The sequence below is a fragment of the Macaca nemestrina genome, chromosome 3, assembly GCF_043159975.1.
Source record: "Macaca nemestrina isolate mMacNem1 chromosome 3, mMacNem.hap1, whole genome shotgun sequence".
Classification (NCBI taxonomy): domain Eukaryota; kingdom Metazoa; phylum Chordata; class Mammalia; order Primates; family Cercopithecidae; genus Macaca; species Macaca nemestrina.
The window spans coordinates 79,341,501-79,366,913 of NC_092127.1; the positions used below are offsets into that span (position 1 = coordinate 79,341,501).

Genomic DNA, 25,413 nt, shown 5'->3' on the forward strand with positions numbered 1-25,413 from the left:
CTGATGGAGAGAAAGAGCTGACTTCTTGTCATATCTGATTAGCTTTTCATTGTTTTTCTTCTCATAATATGGCTAATGAACAGCTTCTACTGATGCCAGAAGTGTAGACTGACATTTTTTGGTTTTCACTGGTGTTGTATTTTGGCACTGTTTTTAATCTAGGATTCATCTATCAACAAGAATCTCTTTAAATCACTTATCAGTTTATGAGGATTAATTTAGCTAAAACTAGATCACATAAAGTTCCTTAATCAAGCTCATGTATATGATCCTCTATCTTAAAAGAAAAACTCTCCTTTAACCCCATACCCTCCTCCAGCTATCGCCCCATTTCTCTAAACTGTGCCCCTTCACATCTAAACTCTCAAAAATTTGCTATGCTTATTTCCCTCTTTCTATTCTCTCTTGAATGTAATTAGGCTTGGTTTTCCCCATTCCACTAAAATTACATTTGTCAAAGTCACAATGGGGAAGTATTCAACACAGTTGTTCATCACTTCTTTTAATTTATATTTTATTTTTCCATAAGGTATTGGGGTACTGGTGGTATTTAGTTGCATGAGTAAGTTCTTTAGAAGTGATTTGTGAGATTTTGGTGCACCCATCACCTGAGCAGTATACACTACACCATATTTGTAGTCTTTTATCCCTTGCCCCGCTCCCACTCTACCCTCCAAGTCTCCAAAGTCCGTTGTATTATTCTTACATCTTTGCATCCTCATAACTTAGCTTCCACATACCAATGAGAACATACGATGTTTGGTTTTCCATTCCTGAGTTACTTCACTTGGAAAAATAGTCTCCAATCTCATCCAGGTCACTGCAAATGCTGTTAATTCATTCGTCTTTATGGCTGAGTAGTGTTCCGTCGTATATATGTCACAGTTTCTTTATCCACTCATTGATTGGTGGGCATTTGGGTTGGTTCCATGATTTTGCAATTGTAAATTGTGCTGCCATAAACATGCATGTGCAGGTATCTTTTCAGAATAATAACTTATTTTCCTCTGGGTAGATACCCAGTAGTGGGATTGCTGAATCCAATGGTGGTTCTACTTTTAGTCCTTTAAGGAATCTCCACACTGTTTTCCATAGTGGCTGTACTACTCTACATTCCCACCGGCAGTGTAGAAGTGTTCCCTGATCACCACATCCACACCAACATCTACTGTTTTTTGATTTATTATGGCCATTCTTGCAGGAGTAAGGTGGTATCACATTGTGGTTTTGATTTGCATTTCCCTGATCATTAGTGATGTTGAGCATTTTTTCATGTTTGTTGGCCATTTGTATATCTTCTTCTGAAAATTGTCTATTCATGTCCTTGGCCCATTTTTTGATGGGATTGTTTTTTCTTACTGATTTGTATGAGTTTGTTGTAGATTATGGATATTAGTCCTTTTTCAGATGTAAAGATTGTGAAGATTTTCTCACACCCTATGGGTTATCTGTTTACTCTGCTGACTGTTCCTTTTCCTGTGCAAAGACTCTTTAGTTTAATTAAGTTCCAGCTATGTGTCTTTGTTTTTATTGCATTTGCTTTTGGGTTCTTGGTCATGAAATCCATGCCTAAGCCTATGTCTAGAAAGGTTTTTCCAATGTTATCTTCTAGAATTTTTATACTTTCAGGTCTTAGGTTTAAGTTCTTAATCCATCTTGAGTTGATTTTTATGTAAGGTGAGAGATGAGAATCCACTTTCATTCTCCTGCATGTGGCTAGCCAATTATCCCAGTACCATTTGTTGAAAATGGTGTCCTTTCCCCACTTTATGTTTTTGCTTGCTTTGTCAAAGGTCAGTTGGCTGTAAGTATTTGGGTTATTTCCTGGTTCTTATTCTGTTCCATTGGTCTATATGCCTATTTTTATACCAGTACCACACTGTTTTGGTGACTATGGCCTTATATTATAGTTTGAAATCAGGTAGTGTGATGCCTCCAGATTTGCTCTTTTTGCTTAGTCTTGCTTTGGCTATGTGGGCTCTTTTTTTGGTTCCATATGAATTTTAGAATTGTTTTTTTCTAATTCTGTGAAGAATGATAGCGGTATTTTGGTATTTGGATTGCACTGAATTTGTAGATTGCTTTTGGCGGTATGGTCATTTTCACAATATCAATTCTACCCATCCATGAGCATGGGATGTGTTTCCATTTGTTTTTGTTGTCTATGATTTCCTTCAGCAGTGTTTTGTAGTTTTCCCTGTAGAAGTTTTTCAAATCCTTGGTTAGATATATTCCTAAGTATTTTATTGATTGATTGATTGATTGATTGCAGCTATTGTAAAAGGGGCTGAGTTCTTGATTTGATTCTCTGCTTGGTAGCTGTTGGTGTATAGAAGAGCTACTGATTTGTGTACATTAATCATGTATCCAGAAACTTTGCTAAATTCTTGTATCAGTTCTAGAGCTTTCTGGAGGAGTCTTTAGGGTTTTCAAGGTAAATAATCATTATGTCAGCAAAAAGTGACAATTTGACTTCCTCTTTACTGATTTGGATGCCCATAAAGAAAAAGAAATAAATTCTTTCTCTTGTCTGATTGCTCTGGCTAGGACTTCCAGTACTACGCTGAAAAGGAATGGTGAGAGTGGGCATCCTTGTCTTGTTCCAGTTCTCAGAGGGAATGCTTTCAACTTTCCCCATTCATTACTATGTTGGCTGTGGATTTGTCATAGATAGCTTTTATTACATTAAGGTATGCCCCTTGTATACCAATTTCGCTGAGAGTTTTAATCATAAAGCGATGCTAGATTTTGTCAAATGCCTTTTCTGCATCTACTGAGATGATCATGTGATTTTTGTTTTTAATTCTGTTTATGTTGTATATCACATTTATTGACTTGTGTATGTTAAATCACCCCTGCATCCCTGGTATGAAGCCTACTTGATCATGGTAAATTATCTTTGTTATGTTGTTGGATTTGGTTAGCTAGTATTTTGTGAAGGATTTTAGCTTCCATGTTCATCAAAGATATCGATCTGTAGTTTTCTTTTTTGGTTATGTTCTTTCCTGGTTTTGGTATAAGGATGATGCCGGCTTCATCAAATTAATTGGGGGGGGTCCTTCTTTCTCTGTCTTGTGGAATAGTGTCAAAAGGATAGGTACCAATTCCTCTTTGAATGTCTGGTAGAATTCTGCTGTGAATCTGTCTGGTCCCGGACTTTTTTTTTATTGGTAATTTTTTAATTACCATTTCAATATGGCTAATTGTTATTGGTCTGTTCAGGGTATCTAATTCTTCCAAAGCTAGAAGGGTTATATTTTTCCAGGAATGTATCCATCTCTTCTAGGTTTTCTAGTTTATGTGCGTAAAGATGTTCATAGTAGGCTTGAATGATCTTTTGTATTTCAGTGGTGTCAGTTGTAGTATCTCCTGTTTCGTTTCTTATTGAGCTTATTTGGATTTTTTTCTCTTCTTTTCTTGGTTAATCTTGCCAATGGTCTGTCAATTTTATTTATCTTTTCAAAGAACCATCTTCTTGTTTCATTTGTCTTTAATTTTTTTTTCAGTTTCATTGGGTGAAAAACAAAATCAAGTTGGAAATTTAAAATTTCTTTGAACTGAATGGCAATAATGACACAACCTACCAAAACCTCTGGGATACAGCAAAGGCAGTGCTGAGAGGAAAGTTCATAGTCCTAAATGCCTACATCAAAAACACTGAAAGAGCACAAACTGACACTCTAAGATCGCACCTCAAGGAACTAGAGAAACAAGAACAAACCATACCCAAACCCAGCAGAAGAAAGGAAATAACCAAGACCAGAGCAGAACTAAATGAAACTCACTCCTTTTTTATTGTTTTTGTGCCATCTGCCGTTTATTTGCCTTTTGCTTCACTGACCACATATTCTCAGTCTCCTTTAATAGTTCTGCATCATCTGCTCAACCTCTACACGCTGGAGGGTTTACACCTTCCAAGGGCTTTATGATTCATTCAGAGGATAAGCCAATCTTTACAGTAGCCAACAGGTTCCTACAAGATCTGTCACCCACTCCTCCAATTCTCTGACCTGATCTCTTCCTATTCCCCCTGTTACTTATTCCCTTCCAGTCACATTGGCCCCCTTGACCAAGAATGTACCACATACACTCTATCTCAGAGCTGTTGCCCTTGCTATCTCCTCTGACCGTGATACATCACCCCTAGAGAGCTGCATAGCTTGCTCCCTCACCTTCAGGTCCCTAGCCCAAGGGAAGGTTTTCTCCAAAATCTTTTCTGACAACCCTATAAAAACAGCAATTCTCCCCTCACTCTCCATATTCTGTATCCTTCTTACCCTACATAGCATTTATCACCTTATGTCATCTTATATATTTACTGTTTATTCATTTTTGTCTGTCTTGCCTACCAGAATGTAAACTCTATGACTTTGTCCTGCTCACTTTTGTATCTCCAGCACTTAGAACAGTGACTGGCCATAGTAGGCTCTCAATAAATATTGAATGAATATGCTATGAATACAGGCCCAAGTGATAATCCATGTTTAAATATTAGTAAATATTTTTTCTTACTACTTTTTAAATAAAACTTATAATCTATATGTTTTATTAATAACATTTCTGATACTTTTGCATATTCCACTGATTCTTTCATATATCCCAAGACATGAATAAGCCAGTTTGGAAATTATTGGGCTATAATAGTGGTTTTCAGTTTTGGGGACACATAAGAATATTTATGGAGCTTGTTTACAGTGCAGAATCCAAGATCTGTCCCAGAGATTTTGATTAAGAAGGTCTATTGTTTGGGTCCCAGAATCTGCATTTGTAGGATAATGCACCTCAGGTGGTTTTGATGCAACTAGTCTAGGGCCACAGTCAGGAATACTTGATCCATGTGTTTGATAGTCTCCTATTTCAGCTCTTCACAGCAAACTCAGTAAAAATGGGGGGAAAAAACTTCTTTAACATGCCTCACACAGAGAATGATTTAAGTCCCATACTTTCTACACCAGTAGTTCTCGAGGGTTTGAATTATAAAGAGTGTATCATTCCAAATAGGCTAGGTTGTGCACCAGTAAGAACCAATCCCCAGCTCTTAGTGGGTTAACACAACGGTTTATGTTTTGTTTGTTTGTTTGTTTGTTTTTGAAACGGAGTCTTACTCTGTCGCCAGGTTGGAGTGCAGTGGCGCGATCTCAGCTCACTGCAACCTCCGCCTCCCGGGTTCAAGCAATTCTTCTGCCTCAGCCTCCCGAGTAGCTGGGATTACAGGCACATGCCACCATGCCCAGCTAATTTTTGTATTTTTATTAGAGACCATGTTGGCCAGGATGGTCTTGATCTCCTGACTTCGTGATCCACCCACCTCAGCCTCCCAAAGTGCTGGGATTACAGGCATAAGCCACAGCGCCCGGCAAAATTTATGTTTTGTTCATGCAAAGCCTACTGTGGGTCCGGGTGGCTCTGTAGGGAACCCATCTTACATGTGTTGGCCCTGCATTCTAGGCTGCTTTGATTCTATGGTATCTCTACAATTTGCATTCCCATGATCACATGACACAGGAAGAGGAAGTTGGGTTGTTGAGCACTGGCGATTAAATGCTTCTCTCTGAACCCAACAAATTATTTCAGCTTACATTTCATTGGCCAAAGGAAATCATGCCCAACCTCAAGGGGAAAATGCAATCTTTCCATTTTCCCAGAAGCAGAGGAAAATACGATTTTGGTAAACAGTATTAATGTTTACCACAAAACTAGACATTAAAAGACTCTCAGGTTAGGCAGGGTGGCACACATCTGTAATCCCAGCACTTTGGGAGGCCGAGATGGGAGGATTGTTTAAGGCCAAGCGTTCAAGACCAGCCTGGGCAACATAGTGAGACCCCCATCTCTACAAAAAAAAATTTAAAAACAAAAATTAACTGGGCATTGTAGCATATGTCTGTCCTAGCTGCTCAGGAGACAGAGGCAGGATGATCACTTGAGCCTATGACTTAGGATTACAGTGGGCTATGATCATACCACTGCACTCCAGCTTAGGCAACAGAATGAGACTCTGTCTCAAGAAAAAAAAAAAAAAAAAGATCAGATTCACCACTCCATCTTATACCACCAAAAACACACATAATAGTAGTTGTTATTTTAATATCTGTTATTGTGAGAGAGACAGAAATGACAGTCACTATGGTTTCAATGATGATTTAAATAATTTTTCTTATTAACCATAATAGCATTTGCATATATTCAAAACATAGGTGTACATAAACATATGAGGCATACCCACATTATTTATATTTTGTCTTCAGGCAGAGCCTGGTGTACGCATTTACAAACCTCTTTAATAACGTCCTCAAATATCATCAGCCCATATTTTGGCAACCACTATTCTAGACATTGAGATACATGTGACTTACCAATTCTTTTAAATTAAAGCTACTGTCATCGTGTTTTAGACAGTGTATAAATAAACCACACTGTTACTATGCCCAGCTATTGTTCAACAGTAATTTTCTGTCTCTCTGTTGATTAATGTTGCCCTTGTTAACAGCCACTGTGTTCGTGTTATCCTTTACCATCCATCTGAAATTTAAAATGGTAATGTTATCATAAAGTTGCTTCCAACTTACAATAGGAAATTATAAGTATAGGAAACTGTTTAATTTCTAAGGTGAACTTCGCCATGCTCTGATTGCTTCTTCTATCCCCTTCTCAACCTTGTTTCAACAATTTCCTCCTCTCTCTCCCTCTTGAAAATGCAGTATCTCCTGTTTTGTTAGATTCCTCCTCTTAGCCTATAACCATGATGAAATGTCTTCTATCCCAACGAAAACAAAATTCTCTTTACTCTGTGGCCCTTTACGCTACTATCCCATCAAATGTTCTCCTGCTTCAGAGCCTAGCACTTAATCTTCTACTTTTGTGCGTGTGTGTATGTGTGTGACGGAGTCTTGCTTTGTTGCCCAGGCTGGAGTGCAGTGGTGCGATCTCGGTTCACTGCAACCTCCACCTCCTTGATTCAAGCAATTCCCCTGCCTCAGCCTCTTGAGTAGCTGGGATTATAGGTGCACACCACCACACCCAGCTAATTTTTTATTTATTTATTTATTTTTAGTAGAGATAGGGTTTCACCATGTTGGCCAGACTGGTCTCAAACTCCTGACCTCAGGCAATCTGCCCACCTCGGCCTCCTAAAGTGCTGGGATTACAGGCCTGAGCCAACACACCCAGCCTGCCTGTGTTTTTTTGTTTTTTGTTTTTTTGTATTTTTAGTAGAGACGGGGTTTCACCATGCTGGCCTGGCTGCCTTTGAACTCCTGACCTCGTGATCCACCGGTTTCAGCCTCCCAAAGTGCTGAGATTACAGGAATCAGTCACTGTGCCTGGCCCTAATCTTCTACTTCTCTACTGAAAGCATAAGGACATCAGACCTTGCTTAAAATGAAAAACACCCCTATCATCCCTCTCCCCCGCAACTCTTATCTCCAGGGACAAGCACTTTCAAATCTTTGCTGTTTCTTCTGCTGTTTACAACAGATTTCCTCAGTAACATGTTCATACAACCATTTATTTCAACCAATTTCCTGTTTGTTAGCCACTCCTTCTTCAGAGGTACTAGGTCTCCTAGTTCCTAAGCTTTTCTGGGGTTCTCTGGGGCTTAGCTTTCAGTTCTCTTTGGTCTGCTAAATCCATTACCACTAGCCCATCTGTTTTCCAGCTTCCAACATTTTGATATCTTACGTCCTACAGTCCTCTCCCCATTCTCTTTGACCTTATGGTTTATGCCCTTTAAAAAAATTCCTTTATTCTCAATTTAACAGAGCTTGGAGAGGAGACAGAGACTTTCTTTTTTGTTTTTCTTTTCTTTTTCTTTTTTTTTTTGGTCTGTGTTCATGTTTTCATGTCTAAATGGCAAAACGAGTCAAGCTTTTTTTTTTTTTTTTTTTTTTTTTTTTGAGATGGAGTCTCGCTCTGTCACCCAGGTTGGGGTGCAATGGTGCGATCTCCACTCACTGCAAACTCCACCTCCCGGGTTCAAGTGATTCTCCTATCTCAGCCTCCTGAGTAGCTGGGATTACAGGCATGTGCCACAATGTCTGGCTAATTTTTGTATTTTTAGTGGAGATGGGGTTTCACCATGTTGGCCAGGTTGGTCTCAAACTCCTGACCTCAATTGATCTGCCCGCCTCAGCCTCCCAAAGTGCTGGGATTACAGGCGTGAGCCCCTGTGCCTGGCCAAAACCAGTCAAGCTTTTACTTCCACTTCCTCACCTCCCATTCCAGCCTCAACTCACCAATATGTGGTTTCCCATTTCCTTAAAGTTTCAGTTTAATTACATGCCACTTAGCATAAGTGACTCCATTTTGGTTTGGTCTGTTGGGGCTTGGTGCAGGAGTGCAGTTCAAAAAAATGGCTTCCCGTAATTTTATGTAACAGAGTGAGGTAGTATTTTCCCTTCCATCCTCCACCTCCACCCCAGGCAAAGAGGATGGAAGGTGCTGCCACTTTTCTTCATTGTGAAAGGGCTTTCACATTGTGAAAGGTCATTTGTGTGGTTCCCTTGGAGTGCTTGACATGTGTTCCCTGAAGTCTGAGGAGAAAAAAGAACTGGTACTTGACCCATACCTAAAAGGAAGAAGGACCCAAGGCTGGAGGGGCCTGGTGGCAGAGAAAAAAGAGGTGGCTGTGTTGGAGCAAGCCCTCTTTCAATGGTAGGCAGCAGGGAAGGCAACAGACAGGTGTGGGCCCTCAGGAGGGAATGGACTTGGGGACCATCAGAAATAGGACCCCTGCCCAAGAGGCTCCCTGCCAAAGGTAAGCAACCTCAGCAGAAAAGAGGCTAGTACTGTTGGATACTGGAGCTGAGAAGACATGAACCATGAGCAGCCAGCTGGAGGAGAGGCACTGCCAGCATTGAGTGAATTGACATCAAGTTTCCCCAGTAGTGTAATCTCTAGAGAACCTCATAGTACTCCGCATGAGAGAGTTGGCTCCAACCCTCACCTCACCAAGGCTAGTTCTCAGCCATAAGAATCAGGCGAGACCTGGCTGCTGTCCCTCTCTTCCTCTCCTGAGAGGTGGGAAGCATGACCTGAAAGCTATGGCATGGAGGAGAGCTCAGAGAGGACCCATCACACATCCTGGAAGCAAGTCTGAGCTGGGAGGAAGGAGAGGCTTTCATCTGACATGAAGGTCAGAGCTTCAATGGTTCCACAGCACTAGACATTGTCATTGCTATTTAGTGACTATTCCTGGGACTAAACACCTTTTATTTTTTTTGTTTTTGTTTAAATCTAAGAGTGACTGAAAAAGTTATGACACTTACCAAAGTTTCTATCCAAAGATCAAGGAGGAATGAGATTTCAGAAAAGATTTAAAGGAATAAAGGTAGAAAAAAAATCAAGTTGCTTGGATTTCTCACCCAATGAGAGCATCATTGTTTCAATATAAAGGTGATACGTAAAACCTGCTGTCAGGACACTTGCAAGCTGATCAGTGGAAGATACAGGAGAGAAATTATTACAAAAATTCCAACTCGAATAAGTGCCAAAAAGAGATATATGGAACCATGAAAAGTGTGTAACTGGCATATTTCTTTCTAAATCACTGTGTCAAAAGCCAGTTTTCAGAATGACCAATTTGTCGTGTGTGTGTGTGTGTGTGTGTGTGTGTATGTGTAGCAATTTGTAAAGTTTCCTGAAAAGCAAATTATGGAGAATGACTTTAACAATCTTTGCAAAGTTTTGCATGGTTTTCATTAGCTTCTTCATTTCCCTTCATAACAGCATTTGAAGACTTTGATTTCTGTCTGCCCTAGCTTGATGCTTTGCAGCTGCAGGGCACTGAGGAAGGAGTGGGGCTCACTGCGGGCAGCAGGGGAGACTAGAGGACAGGAGGCTCATCCTCAGGAGGAAGCTCTGGGGGACAGGGAGAGAGCATTGACTTTTCTTCGCGGATTGACTTTTGGCCCAATTGGCCTGTTACCAGCCCTCATATTATTTCTACTGGAGTTCTGCAGGGTAATATTAGGGTAATAATAGCTCTCATTAATTTCATGTCTAGTACCTGTCAGCCATTACACACATAGTATTTCTAATCTTGCAAAATAGGAGATATTATCTCATTTTACAGATGAGAGAATTTGCGTTTCAGGAGGGTCACTTGCCACGAGCCATGTAACAGTAAGTGCCAAAACTGGGTCTAGAAGCCAGGTTTGTCTAATTCTTAAAGCCACCAGACCACACCACCCTCATCTGTACTGTGGACTGTATCTGTTTTGCTCTTTTTCTTCACTTACTCATCTTCAAAGGGGAGTTTAGTTTGTTGCTAAGTTAATGTTTCTTTTGCATTTTACAGGTCACTTCCACATTTCAAGAGGATCGGGTGGAAAAAAAGTGCTTAGCAAAAAAATATACTCACCTCTCCTGCAATAAAGTCTTCTGCCAGCCATGGCAGAGATGCATTGAGGGCACCTGTGTTTGTAAACTACCGTATCAGTGCCCAAAGAATGGCACTGTGGTGTGTGCAACTAATGGGAGAAGCTTCCCAACATACTGTCAGCAAAAGAGTTTGGAGTGTCTTCGTCCAGGGACAAAGTTTTTAAATAATGGAACATGCATAGCCGGAGGTAGCAAAAGCCTAGTTTTCAAGTCATTCTATGATATAAAAGGGCATACGTATGCCATACTTTCTATCAGAAAATAATTCTCTTATGTATGTTATGATGACAACTCAAAATTTTTTCTAGACTCTCAATAATAATTGGGGTAATCACTAAAGAAATCAGGGGTCGCCAGAATCCAGCCAGCCTTTGAGTGCAGAGCATAGGATGTTGAGTCCAGACCTTCCATTCACTGCCCCTGCCACTCCCCACTGCCCAGCCCTTTAGAATTGTCCCCACACTCACTTCTACTTGGTTGAAGGGATTATTCCCAGGGCCATTGAGTTGGTTCAGAACCCAGTGAAAAGTCTTCAAGTAAGGTTGGTACTCACATGTAGGCTAGTCAGGCCTCAGGTCCCCCTGTGGCCCCAATAATTTCTGTTTTTGTTTTGTTTTGAGATGGAATCTGACTCTGTCGCCCAGGCTGGAGTGCAGTGGTGTGATCTTGGCTCACTGCAACCTCTGCCTCCCAGGTTCATGCCATTCTCCTGCCTCAGCCTCCCAAGTAGCTGGGATTACAGGTGCCTGCCACCATGCCCAGCTAATTTTTTGTATTTTTAGTAGAGATCGGGTTTCACTGTGTTAGCCAGGATGGTCTCGATCTCCTGACCTCATGATCCGCCCGCCTCAGCCTCCCAAAGTGCTGGGATTACAGGCGTGAGCCACCGCTCATGGCCTACCCCAGTAATTTCTTTCAACAGCCATCCCGCCATCCCCCAACTCTCTCCCCCAGCCCTGACCCCATTGTCCCTAAATATCCAAGGGTTGCTTGAGCCACTGCTGACCTGGGACATACTCCAACCTAGCAAACCCAGATGTCAGACCAGAGAGCTTGTCTACAGTCCCTCCAGGTGCCTCGTGTGCTGAGGAGGCTGGGGCCCTAGCACTTAGATTAGTGGGCAGTTACGATTAAGGATTTCACTGTCAGTCCAATTGAGTTTCAAGTCCCTCCAAACCCCACCCTGGTTGTTGACAAGCTGGACCTTACTGGACCCCAGTTCCCTCATCTGTAAAATGTGAAGTTTCTAAGTTGTACAATTCTTGTGAAAATTAAATAAAACAATGTATGCAGAGCTCTTCACACAGTGCTTGGCATGCAGAAAGTACTTGCTACATTTTATGTATGACAGCAAAGCTTGGGCTCATTGTCTTCTGATAGCAAGTTATTACAGACACTTCATGACCTTAGGAACGCTTAAAACATTCTTTTTAAAGGCACCATGACATATACTAGTTCATGTTTTTGAGATGCTGTATGTTTTTGGGATGCTGAGTTAAGATGAGTTAAGATGTTGAGATACTGTGGAAAAGGAGGGGGAAAGCTCCCTGTTTGAGCTCATCTATAATCCCTGTTGGAAAGGCGGAAGGCAATAGTGGAGGTTATTTCATCAGTGTCAGACTTTTCTTCTCTTGAGGCATTAAATGCCTTAAATATATGAGAATACATAAACCCTTTCTACATTTTACATTTTCACTGTTGGGCTTATTTTTGAGAGCATGGACTTTGGAGTGAGATCAGTTGAGCAGGTTCCAAATCCTGGCATCACCACTTGGGCCAGGAGCTTACCTTCCCCTAGATTTAGGTTCCTCATGTGTAAAAATGGGAATAAACAGGCTTTATCCTCATAGGGTTGATGTGAGGATTTAATGATCCTCTATAGAGCTGAATAACACAGCCACTGACACATAATAAGCACTCATAAAATAATTGCTTACTATTACTTGTTAAAATTGTCATGATGTTCAAAGCTCACTTGACTTTAAGTACATTATTATTTTTAAAGACTTTTAATTAAGAGAAAAAAGTGAATGGCTACGTATTGCACATTATTTTGTTTTTTTATTTTAGGAAAGTTTAGTGTTTCCTTGAAGCATGGAAATACAGATTCAGAGGGAATAGTTGAAGTAAAACTTGTGGACCAAGATAAAGCAATGTTCGTATGCAAAAGCAGCTGGAGCATGAGGGAAGCCAACGTGGCCTGCCTTGACCTTGGATTTCAACAGTGAGTGCTTGTATCAGTGGATTTTCTCATGGTTGATTTAATTGTTCTGTTTGCTTTTTGATTACCTAATCTTTCTGTGTATTAATTTCCACATATATAACCTAAGAAAATTAACTACGTGCATCATAGCATTGCTATGAGGATGATATGCATTCATGTTTACCCAACACTTGGAACCCTACTGACCACAAAGCATGGATAATAAGTCTGTTGAAGTATCTGGACGTGAATCCTTTAGTGATTCTGAGAGTCACAAACACATTCATTTCTGTGTGTCTCCTACTCATCTACAATTATGTACATTTTTTCACACTTAGTATCGCTTATATACTAGGTGTGAGTATAGTTTTTAGTTATATAGTTTATAGCATAAACTATAGCATCGTTATACTATACTATATATGTATTGTTAAACTATACTATATGCTATAAACTATACAGTGAGTATAAACTATACAGTTACAGTATAAACTATATAGTTAGGATAAACTATAGTTTATAGTATAGTTTATAAACTATATAGTTTATATACTGTAAGTATAGTTATAGTTTATATACTTATAGTTTATATACTATGTAGTTTATATATACTATATAGTTTTTATATACTGTATAGTTTATATACATATAGTTTATACTATAAGTATAGTATATAAACTATATATAAACTATACTATACAGTATAGTTTATAGTTTAGTATAAACTATATAGTTTATATATAACTAGTATAGTTTATAGTTTATATAGTTATAGTTTATAGCATAGTTTATATATGCCTTTTCTCTTTTTTCCTTGATAAACCCTGTAGAGGTTTTCGTATTTGTAAAATGGTCTTTTGTTTCTTTATCTTCTACTTCATCAATCCTTGCTGTTATCTTTGACTTTCCCTTCTTTTCCCTATTGCATTTTTTCTGATTCCTTGAGTCGAATACTTGACTCAACGGTTTTCAATTTGTCTTACTTTCCTAACGTAAACATTTAAGATTAAACATTTCCCTCTAGGTAATGTTTCATCTACATGCTATCAGCCTTCATAAGTGGTATTTTATTTATTATTTGGTTCAAAATATCTTCTGACTTTCAATATAATTTCTTCTTTGCCCCATATGTAATTTGGAAGTTTTCTTTATTATAATATTAGTTTTAATTAATATGTTAGTTTGCCTTTGGTTAACTTTGTGTTATTGATTTTCTTATTCTGTGTGGTTAGAGAACATGCCTGTAAGATAACAATTTTTTCAAATATTTGTTGAGACTTGCTTTGTGGTTGAATATTTTTCAAATGCTCCACATGCAGGGTTCTAGATAATAGATATGTTACTCATTATTAATAGAATTAGCAAAGTTGTTAGCTGCTCTGTTTAGATTTTTTTCTATTTCTTTACTTTCAATCTTCCTATATCTTTAGATTTTAAGCATGTTCCTTATAAACAGCACATATCTAGATTTGTTTTAATTCAATGTTTACAATCACTGTTAACTGAAGAGTTTAGTCCATTTACATTATTATAATTACTTATATTGTTGAATTTATTTCTTCTCTTGTTTTTAGGCTTATTATTTACCCTGCTTTTTGTGTGCTTTTGTCTTTTTCCTTTTATAATTTCTACTAAATTAAAGATTTTTAAAAATCTTTCCTCTTTTCCACCTCTAGTTGGTTTGATGATTATGCATTATATTTCTATTTCTTTAGTTTCATTTGAATTTATACCATAAATCATTGATTTAGGAAGTCCTCACCATCTTCAGTAATAATAGAAAAAAATGTAATTAACCCATCAAGTTTTTAATATTTAGTTCCACCTTATTTTTCTATATCCCAGAAGTTAATCGCTATGATGATATAATAAGCCATTATCGCTACTGTTAAGACAATGCTTACTCAGATTTACTTCATGTTTACCAACTTCTTGGTTTGTTCCTTCTTTCTGGATTCAATTTTCTTCTTCTTAAACCACATCTGCTAGTAGTTCACTAGTGAGAGTCTCTTATATTGTTAAATTAAGCTATAGGCTATTTCTGAGTTTCATCAGTTTGTTACCTACAACTTATGGTTCAACCTACTAGTAGATTCTCTCATTATTTGATTTCTCAGTATTTTGCTCTTATATAAGCTCATGAACAGACATCTCTAATTTTAACCAGCACAGATTTCCCTTACTTCCTTAAGAACTCATTGAGGAAAACGATGGCATTTTATATAGTATTTTTTTTTATTATACCTTAAGTTCTAGGGTACATGTGCACAACGTGCAGGTTTGTTACATATATATACATGTGCCATATTGGTTTGCTGCACCCATTAACTCATCATTTACATTAGGTATATCTCCTAATGCTATCCCTCCCCCCTACCCCCTCCCCACAATAGGACCTGGTGTGTGATGCTCCCCTTCCTGTGTCCAAGTGATCTCATTGTTCAATTCCTACCTATGAGTGAGAACATGTGGTATTTGGTTTTCTGTTCTTGCGATAGTTTGCTGGGAATGATAGTTTCCAGCTGCATCCCTGTCCCTACAAAGGACACGAACTCATCCTTTTTTATGGCTGCATAGTATTCCATGGTGTATATGTGCCACATTTTCTTAATCCAGTCTGTCACTGATGGACATTTGGGTTGATTCCAAGTCTTTTCTATTGTGACTAGTGCCACAATAAACGTGTGTGCATGTGTCTTTATAGCAGCATGACTTATAATCCTTTGGGTATATCCCCAGGAATGGGATGGCTGGGTCAAATGATATTTCTAGTTCTAGATCCTTGAGGAATCGCCACACTGTTTTCTACAATGTTTGAACTAGTTTACAGTCCCACCAACAGTGTTAAAGTGTTCCTATTTCTCTACATCCTCTCCAGCACCTGTTGTTTCCTGATTTTTTAATGATTGCCATTCTAACTGGTGTGAGATGGTATCTTATTGTGGTTTTGATTTGCATTTCTCTGCTGGCAAGTGATGATGAGCATTTTTTCATGTGTCTGTTGGCTGTATGAATCTCTTCTTTTGAGAAGTGTTTGTTCATATCCTTTGCCCACTTTTTGATGGGGTTGTTTGATTTTTTCTTGTAAATTTGATTGAGTTCTTTATAGGTTCTGGATATTAGCCCTTTGTCAGATGAGTAGATTGCAAAAATTTTCTCCCATTCTGTAGGTCGCCTGTTCACTCTGACGGTAGTTTCTTTTGCTGTGCAGAAGCTCTTTAGTTTAATTAGATCCCATTTGTTGATTTTGGCTTTTGTTGCCATTGCTTTTGGTGTTTTAGACATGAAGTCCTTGCCCATGCCTATGTCCTGAATGGTATTCCATAGGTTTTCTTCTAGCGTTTTTATGGTTTTAGGTCTAACATTTAAGCCTCTAATCCATCTTGAATTAATTTTCATATAAGGAGTAAGGAAAGGATCCAGTTTCAGCTTTCTACTTATGGCTAACTAGTTTTCCCAGCACCATTTATTAAATAGGGAATCCTTTCTCCATTTCTTGTTTTTCTCAGGTTTGTCAAAGATCAGATGTGTGGTATTATTTCTGAGGGCTCTGTTCTGTTCCATTGGTCTATATCTCTGTTTTGGTACCAGTGCCATGCTGTTTTGGTTACTGTAGCCTTGTAGTATAGTTTGAAGTCAGGTGGCGTGATGCCTCCAGCTTTGTTCTTTTGGCTTAGGATTGTCTTGGCAATGCGGGGTCTTTTTTGGTTCCATATGAATTTTAAAGCAGTTTTTTCCAATTCTGTGAAGAAAGTCATTGGTAGCTTAATGGGGATGGCATTGAATCTATAAATTACCTTGGTCAGTATGGCCATTTTCACAATATTGATTCTTCCTCTCCATGAGCATGGTATGTTCTTCCATATGTTTGTGTCCTCTTTAATTTCACTGAGCAGTGGTTTGTAGTTCTCCTTGAAGAGGTCCTTTACATCCCTTGTAAGTTGGGTTCCTAGGTATTTTATTCTCTTTGAAGCTATTGTGAGTGGGAGTTCATTCATGATTTGGCTCTCTGTTTGTCTGTTACTGGTGTATAAGAATGCTTGTGATTTTTCCACATTGATTTTGTATCCTGACACTTTGCTGAAGTTGCTTATCAGCTTAAGGAGATTTTGGGCTGAAACAATGGGGTTTTCTAAATATACAATCATGTCATCTCCAAACATGGACAGTTTGACTTCTTTTCCTAACTGAATACCCTTGATTTCTTTCTCTTGCTTGATTGCCCTGGCCAGAACTTCCAACACTATGTTGAATAGGAGTGGCGAGAGAGGGCATCCCTGTCTTGTGCCAGTTTTCAAAGGGAATGCTTCCAGTTTTTGCCCATTCAGTATGATGTTGGCTGTGGGTTTCTCATAAATAGCTCTTATTTTTTTGAGATACATTCCATCAACACTGAATTTATTGAGAGTTTTTAGCATGAAGGGCTGTTGAATTTTGTCAAAGGCCTTTTCTGCATCTATTGAGATAATCATGTGGTTTTTGTCTTTGGTTCTGTTTATATGCTGGATTATGTTTATTGATTTGCGTATGTTGAACCAGCTTTGCATCCCAGGGATGAAGCCCACTTGATCATGGTGGATAAGCTTTTTGATGTGTTGCTGGAGTCGGTTTGCCAGTATTTTGTTGAGGATTTTTGCATCAATGTTCACAGGGATATTGGTCTAAAATTCTTTTTTGGTTGTATCTCTGTCAGGCTTTGGTATCACGATCATGTTGGCCTCATAAAATGAGTTAGGGAGGATTCCCTCTTTTTCTATTGATTGGAATAGTTTCAGAACGAAGGGTACCAACTCCTCCTTGTACCTCTGGTAGAATTCGGCTGTGAATTCATCTGGTCCTGGACTTTTTTTGGTTGGTAGGCTATTAATTATTGCCTCAATTTCAGAGCCTGCTATTGGTCTATTCAGGGATTCAACTTCTTCCTGGTTTAGTCTTGGGAGAGTATAAGTGTCCAGGAAATTATCCATTTCTTCTAGGTTTTCTAGTTTATTTGCGTAGAGGTGTTTATAGTATTCTCTGATGGTAGTTTGTATTTCTGTGGGGTCGGTGGTGATATCCCCTTTATAATTTTTTATTGTGTCTATTTGATTCTTCTCTCTTTTCTTCTTTATTAGTCTTGCTAGCAGTCTATCAGTTTTGTTGATCTTTTCAAAAAACCAGCTCCTGGATTCATTGATTTTTTGGAGGGTTTTTTGTGTGTCTATCTCCTTCAGTTCTGCTCTGATCTTAGTTATTTCTTGTCATCTGCTAGCTTTTGAATGTGCTTGCTCTTGCTTCTCTAGTTCTTTTAATTGTGATGTTAGTGTGTCAATTTTAGATCTTTCCTGCTTTCTTTTGTGGGCATTTAGTGCTATAAATTTCCCTCTACACACTGCTTTAAATGTGTCCCAGAGATTCTGGTATGTTGTATCTTTGTTCTCATTAGTTTCAAAGAACATCTTTATTTCTGCCTTCATTTTGTTATGTACCCAGTAGTTATTCAGGAGCAGGTTATTCAGTTTCCATGTAGTTGAGCGGTTTTGATTGAGTTTTTTAGTCCTGAGTTCTGGTTTAATTGCACTGTGGTCTGAGAGACAGTTTGTTATAATTTCTGTTCTTTTACATTTGCTGAGGAGTGCTTTACTTCCAACTATGTGGTCAATTTTGGAATAAGTGCGATGTGGTGCTGAGAAGAATGTATATTCTGTTGATTTGGGGTGGAGAGTTCTGTAGATGTCTATTAGGTCCGCTTGGTGCTGAGTTGTGTTCAATTCCTGGATATCCTTGTTAACTTTCTGTCTCGTTGATCTGTCTAATGTTGACAGTGGTGTGTTAAAGTCTCCCATTATTATTGTATGGAAGTCTAAGTCTCTTTGTAAGTCTCTAAGGACTTGCTTTATGAATCTGGGTGCTCCTGTATTGGGTGCATATATATTTAGGATAGTTAGCTCTTCCTGATGAATTGATCCCTTTACCATTATGTAATGGCCTTCTTTGTCTCTTTTGATCTTTGATGGTTTAAAGTCTGTTTTATCAGAGACTAGGATTGCAACCCCCGCTTTTTTTTGTTTTCCGTTTGCTTGGTAGATCTTCCTCCATCCCTTTATTTTGAGCCTGTGTGTGTCTCTGCATGTGAGATGGGTCTCTTGAATACAGCAAACTGATGGGTCTTGACTCTTCATCCAATTTACCAGTCTGTGTCTTTTAATTGGAGCATTTAGTCCATTTACATTTAAGGTTAATATTGTTATGTGTGAACTTGATCCTGTCATTACGATATTAGCTGGTTATTTTGCTCACTAGTTGATGCAGGTTCTTCCTAGCGTTGATGGACTTTACATTTTGACATGTTTTTGCAATGGCTGGTACCTGTTGTTCCTTTCCATGTTTAGTGCTTCCTTCAGGATCTCTTGTAGTGCAGGCCTGGTGGTGACAAAATCTCTAAGCATTTGCTTGTCTGTAAAGGATTTTATTCCTCCTTCACTTATGAAACTTAGTTTGGCTGGGTATGAAATTCTGGGTTGAAAATTCTTTTCTTTAAGAATGTTGAATATTGGCCCCCACTCTCTTCTGGCTTGTAGAGTTTCTGCCGAGAGATCTGCTGTTAGTCTGATGGGCTTCCCTTTGTGGGTAACCCGACCTTTCTCTCTGGCTGCCCTTAACATTTTTTCCTTCATTTCAACTTTGGTGAATCTGACAATTATGTGTCTTGGAGTTGCTCTTCTCGAGGAGTATCTTTGTGGCGTTCTCTGTATTTCCTGAATTTGAATGTTGGTCTGTCTTGCTAGGTTGGGGAAATTCTCCTGGATGATATCCTGCAGAGTGTTTTCCAACTTGGTTCCATTTTCCCCCTCACTTTCAGGCACACCAATCAGACGTAGATTTGGTCTTTTCATATAATCTCATACTTCTTGGATGCTTTGTTCATTTCTTATTCCTCTTTTTTTTCCACACTTCTCTTCTCGCTTCATTTCATTCATTTGATCTTCAATCACTGATACTCTTTCTTCCAGTTGATCGAGTCGGTTACTGAAGCTTGTGCATTTGTCACGTATTTCTCGTGTTATGGTTTTCATCTCTATCAGTTCTTTTAAGGTCTTCTCTGCATTGATTATTCTAGTTATCCATTCATCCATTCTTTTTTCAAGGTTTTTAGTTTCTTTGCACTGGTTACATAATTCCTCCTTTAGCTCTGAAGTTTGATTGACCAAAGCCGCCTTCTCTCAGCTTGTCAAAGTCATTCTCCGTCCAGCTTTGTTCCGTTGCTGGTGATGAGCTGCGTTCCTTTGGAGGGGGAGATGTGCTCTGATTTTTTGAATTTCCAGCTTTTCTGCACTGCTTTTTCCCCATCTTTGTGGTTTTATCTGCCTTTGGTCTTTGATAATGGTGATGTACTTATAGGGTTTAGGTGTGGGTGTCCTTTCTGTTTGTTAGTTTTCCTTCTAACAGTCAGGACCCTCAGCTGTAGGTCTGTTGGAGTTTTCTTGAGGTCCACTCCAGATCCTGTTTGCCTGGGTATCAGCAGCGGAGGCTGCAGAAGATAGAATATTGCTGAACAGCAAGTGTTGCTGTCTGATTCTCACTCTGGAAGCTTCATCTCAGCGGTGTACCCCGCCGTGTGAGGTGTGAGATGTTGGTCTGCACCTAGTGGGGGATGTCTCCCAGTTAGGCTACTCAGGGGTCAGGGACCCACTTGAGCAGGCAGTCTGTCTGTTCTCAGATCTCAACCTCTATGCTGGGAGATCCACTGCTCTCTTCAAAGCTATCAGACAGGGGCATTTACCTCTGCCGAGGTTTCTGCTGCTTTTTGTTTAGGTATGCCCTGTCCCCAGAGGAGGAGTCTATAGAGGCAGGCCGGCCTCCTTGAGCTGAGGTGGGCTCCACCCAATTTGAGCTTCTTGGTAGGTTTGTTTACCCACTTAAGCCTCAGCAATGTGGGTGCCCCACCCCCAGCCTCACTGCCACCTTGCAGTTAGATCTCAGACTGCTGTGCTAGCAATGAGGGAGGCTCCGTGGGCGTGGGACCCTCTGGGTCAGCTGTGGGATATAATCTCCTGGTGTGCCATTTGCTAAGACCCTTGGTAAAGCGCAGTATTAGGGTGGGAGTTACCCGATTTTCCAGTTGTTGTCTGTCTCAGTTTCCCTTGGCTAGGAAAAGGGATTCCCTTCCCCCTTGCACTTCCCAGGTGAGGCGATGCCTTGCCCTGCTTCAACTCTCACTGGTCGGGCTGCACCAGCTGACCAGCGCTGATTGTCCGGCACTCCCCAGTTAGATGAACCCAGTACCTCAGTTGAAAATGCAGAAATCACCTGTCTTCTGTGTCACTCACACTGGGAACTGGAGGCTGGAGCTGCTCCTATTCGGCCATCTTGGGTGTGCCCTCTTATATAGTATTTTTAGGTATTTTTAGATTGGTACATTTTTCAGATTATTAACCTATAAGAATGCCTCAAATGGCTCTTGTTTGTTCTCGTGGCACAGCCTCATGGTCTGAAATAATTACAAATCCTGGCTTCACCTTGTTTTACTTTTGCCTTTTATCCTAGTTAGTCTAATATTTATATTGTCATTACTGTTCTATTTTTGTTTCCATTTACCTGATGCATCTTTGCTCAATTTTTTATTTTTAACCTATTTTCCCCATTTACTTCTAGAGAGAAGCAAGGAACTATTGAATGTCCTAGAAGAATAGTTCACTGTAAATCATCATCTCTAGGATGATACGTCACTGAGGCAGTCTCTTCTCACAAATTCTGAACAAATTGAGAAGTCCAAGCAATGACACACAGATGCCAAAATAGCACCTTAATACTGTCAAGGCTGAAGTGAAGATGTAGCTTACTGTAAAAGCAAAATTGACCTATAGGAATTAAACTAACCTAACCTCCCAAGTCTTAGGCAATAATTGAACCAACCACCTAAAGTTTACAGCATGGGGCAGGCAGAGAGATTACCAAAAGGAAAAGATGGAAAATCTTTTTTTTTTTTTTTTTTTTTTTTGAGACAGAGTCTCGCTCTGTTGCCCAGGCTGGAGTGCAATGGCGTGATCTCAGCTCACTGCAACCTCTGCCTCCTGGGTTCCAGTGATTCTCCTGCCTCAGCCTCCCGAGTAGCTGAGACTATGGGTGTGGGCCACCACACCCAGCTAATTTTTGTATTTTTGGTAGAGATGGGAGTTTCACCATGTTGACCAGGCTGGTCTCAAACTCTTGACCTAGGTAATCCACCCTCTTTGTCCTCCCAAAGTGCTAGGATTGCAGGTGTAAGCCACCACCCCCAGCCAAGTTTTAGTTAATCTTTACAAAATCCAGTGAGGTACTTATATTCCCTTTTATAGATGAAGGTATTGAGGCTCAGAGTTTCAGTATCTTGCCCAATCTGTAACTCCTATATAGAGAATGAGAAGACATTACTCTAGTTTCTTACCTGCTACAGTAGGGTTATACATGCCAAGTACAGTTATTCTACCATAATGTTTTCTTTATTCTATTTGCAGAGGTGCTGATAGTGAAAGAAGGTTTAAGTTGTCTGATCTCTCTATAAATTCCACTGAATGTCTACATGTACATTGCCGAGGATTAGAGACCAGCTTGGCTGAATGTACTTTTACTAAGAGAAGAACTATGGATTACCAGGATTTAGCTGATGTGGTGTGTTACACACAGAAAGCAGGTTGGTGGAGTATTTGCCAGTTATTTTCCCTTCCTTGAAGGTTGTTTATTTTACACCAAGCCTATAGTAAACAAATGATTGATGCCTAGTTGCCAGTCACAGAGGCAATAATATAGATTATATCAAGTTTTGGGCTTTAGAACCTAAATTGGTGCCTTTCCCCATTGTACCATTTGCCATTCAAACATTGCCTCTCTACAGGTTCATAAATGGGAAGCAAAGTTACCTGACTCCCCTTGCTTCATTTGATCATCTGGATTAAAGTTACTATAGCAAGCACAAGTCAATCAAACATAAGAAGAAACCTCAGCATCTCCTTTAAAAGGGCCAGCATATATGAATTTATTTAAAACCTTTAAGTGACCACATCGGTGCCTCAGTTTTCAGGCAGTCATTGCCACTTTTCTCCCCCTTCATGACACTGGAATATTTTAGTCATATGTGTAGTTTTAAAGACCAAACCTATACCCATCCCTTTTCAGTGCTAAAAACAAGTACCATCAAAATGTAAACAAATGGCACTGCCCAGGCAAGTCTTGGGAGTAGGGGTGAGGATGAGTGTAGCAGCATGAAAGAAATAGGTGGAAACCAGTGTTTGTCAGTGTCAGCATATACTCTTCATTCCTCCCCATCTCAGCAAATACAGACTTTCACAATAAATACTGACTTTCAGAGATAATAAAAGAGCCTCCATAAGCCAGCTTTGACATTTATTTTCTGTATGAGTCATATATACTATGTTGATAACACTGATACATTTTATACATTTTTTTGAAGTTTAACTTTCTCTTAATGACTCAGTTATCCCAAAAATCTGATAAAGATGTCATGCCACCACTCCATAAATACATTTCACAAAGATAATTCCTGCTTTACAGATTCTCCAACGAATGACTCCTTTCAGTGCGTGAATGGGAAATACATTTCTCAGACGAAGGCCTGTGATGGTATCAATGATTGTGGAGACCAAAGTGATGAACTGTGTTGTAAAGGTAGACATAAATCTAGCCTCTAAATCCTCTACATTCATTTTTCTGACTAAAAGAGGAAAAACAACTTTACTATTGAATTTCAGATTGTGCCTCATTCAATTTTAAGGAATGAAAAAACCTCTCCTACTTATGTTTGCACAGCATGCCATGGCAGAAGCTTCCATTGTAAATCGGATGTTTGCATTCCAAGCCAGTATCGATGCAACGGTGAGGTGGACTGCATTACAGGGGACGATGAAGTTGGCTGTGAAGGTAATTTAAAGTCTTGGAGTGACTTTTTTCATTATTGAATCCAGGGATTCTGAAACTTTTCTTTAGGTAAAGTATAATCTTAAGGGGACTATAGATGGGTGTAGCAGTAGGAACACTGAGTGGGCATTTGCAGAACTATGGAATGTTCATCTCCCCATATTTTCATCCACTAAATGTCTACTTGTTATTTCAGAACTTTCTATTAAAAGACGTTCTCACTGCACATACAAAAAATAGACCATTAGAACCAACCCCTAAGTACCCATTTTCCACCTGCAAGTTATTGATAGTTTGCTCATCTTGTTTATCTCTCTTCCAATTTGTTTGTTTGTATGTATATTTGTTGGAGTATTTTATTTTATTTTATTATTTTATTTATTATTACTTTTTTGAGGTGGAGTCTTGCTCTGTTGCCCAGGCTGGAGTGCTGTGGCACAATCTTGGCTCACTGCAACCTCAACCTGCCAGGTTCAAGCGATTTTCCTGCCTCAGCCTCCCAAGTAGCTGGGATTACAGGCACCTGCCACCATGCCTGGCTAATTTTTGTATTTTAGTAGAGCAGGGTTTCACTGTGTTGGCCAGGCTGGTCTCAAACTCCTGACCTCAGATGATCTGCCTGCCTCAGCCTCCCAAAGTGCTGGGGTTACAGGCGTGAGTGACCGCACCTGGCCTGTTGGAGTATTTTAAAGTAAATTTTAGATATCATATCACATCATTTATATGCATCTCCAATGATAAAAGCACTATATATATATATATATATTAAAAAACCATTCTCTCATTAGTATATCTAAAATCTATTTTAGATATAATAATTCACTATATTAATAATTCACTAACATCATTTAATAACAGCCATGTTCAAATTTTATCAACTATCTCAAAAATGTCTCTTTTGAATGAATATATTCAAATCACGATCTAAAAGAATCTCAATGTTCTGTTTGGTTATTACATTTTTAAAGTCTTCTTTATTCATCAAGAGTTATCTTCCCCCACCTCCCTACCCCAATTTTGTTCATACTATTAATTTTTTTTTTTTTTTTAGAGAAACTGAGTCATTTGCCTATAGGATACTTCTTATTCTGGATTTAAAGAGACTTGATTATAACCAAGGTTTTGAGCTTCAAGTCAATGACAAACATTTTTTTTAAGAGCAAGGTTTAATATCTTAGGCGAGAATTCTTTTTATTTTCTTTTTTTAAGACATAGTCTTGCTCTATTGCCTAGGCTGGAGTGCAGTGGCACAATGCAGGCTCACTGCAGCCTCTGCCTCGTGGGTTCAAGGGATTCTCCTGCCTCAGCCTCCTGAGTAGCTGGGATTATAAGCGTGTGCCATCATGTTTGGCTAATTTTTCTGTTTTTAGCAGAGACAGGGTTTCACCATGTTGGCCAGGCTGGTCTCGAACTCCTGACCTCAAATGATCTGCCTGCCTCGGCCTCCCAAAGTGCTGGCATTACAGGTGTAAGCCACTGTGCCTGGCCTTAGGCAAGATTTCTTGATGAGTCTTGCATGTATTTCCTATTACACATAATGTCTTCGTGTCTGGTTGTCCCTCCTCTAGTGATGCTAAGATGATTATTTGATCAGCTTGGTGTGTCCATTGCAAAGCACCCCACAATATTTTGCCTAATGGTTTTAGCAGCCTTTTAAATTGTTGCCTACATCCATTTTGTCAGTAGGGGCTGTAAAATGGCAATTTTTAATTTTATCATGCCTTCTGCACTTATTAACTAGAAATCTATTGAGAGGCAGAATAATGCTTAATTCTTTCCTTTTACTTACCAAGTTTCAAAGCAATGAGTTGGTGTTCTGGATACGTTATCTCCAATGGTGAAAAATATTCTTATGTACCTATTCTAGGCTATAAGGACTGACTCTTTGCTTCCATCAGTGCTTTCTGGAGGAAAAATCTCTTTATTATATTTATTCA

The 25,413-nt window shown here is 39.3% G+C and overlaps 1 protein-coding gene across 5 annotated transcripts in view; it reads left to right on the top strand.

Annotated features, from left to right (window-relative positions):
* The window catches only part of LOC105486256 (complement factor I), a 71,954-nt gene that overhangs the window by 30,802 nt on the left and 15,739 nt on the right, over nt 1–25,413 (top strand). For 3 of the 5 annotated variants that reach the window (XM_071093197.1, XM_071093196.1, XM_011749020.2), the window contains 5 exons: nt 10,298–10,568; nt 12,451–12,604; nt 22,060–22,235; nt 23,114–23,227; nt 23,369–23,479. In XM_071093197.1, the coding sequence (XP_070949298.1) occupies nt 10,298–10,568; nt 12,451–12,604; nt 22,060–22,235; nt 23,114–23,227; nt 23,369–23,479 (826 nt within the window). The remainder of the gene's footprint in view (nt 1–10,297; nt 10,569–12,450; nt 12,605–22,059; nt 22,236–23,113; nt 23,228–23,368; nt 23,480–25,413) is intronic. The other 2 variants (XM_071093198.1, XM_071093199.1) reach the window with 1 other exon arrangement.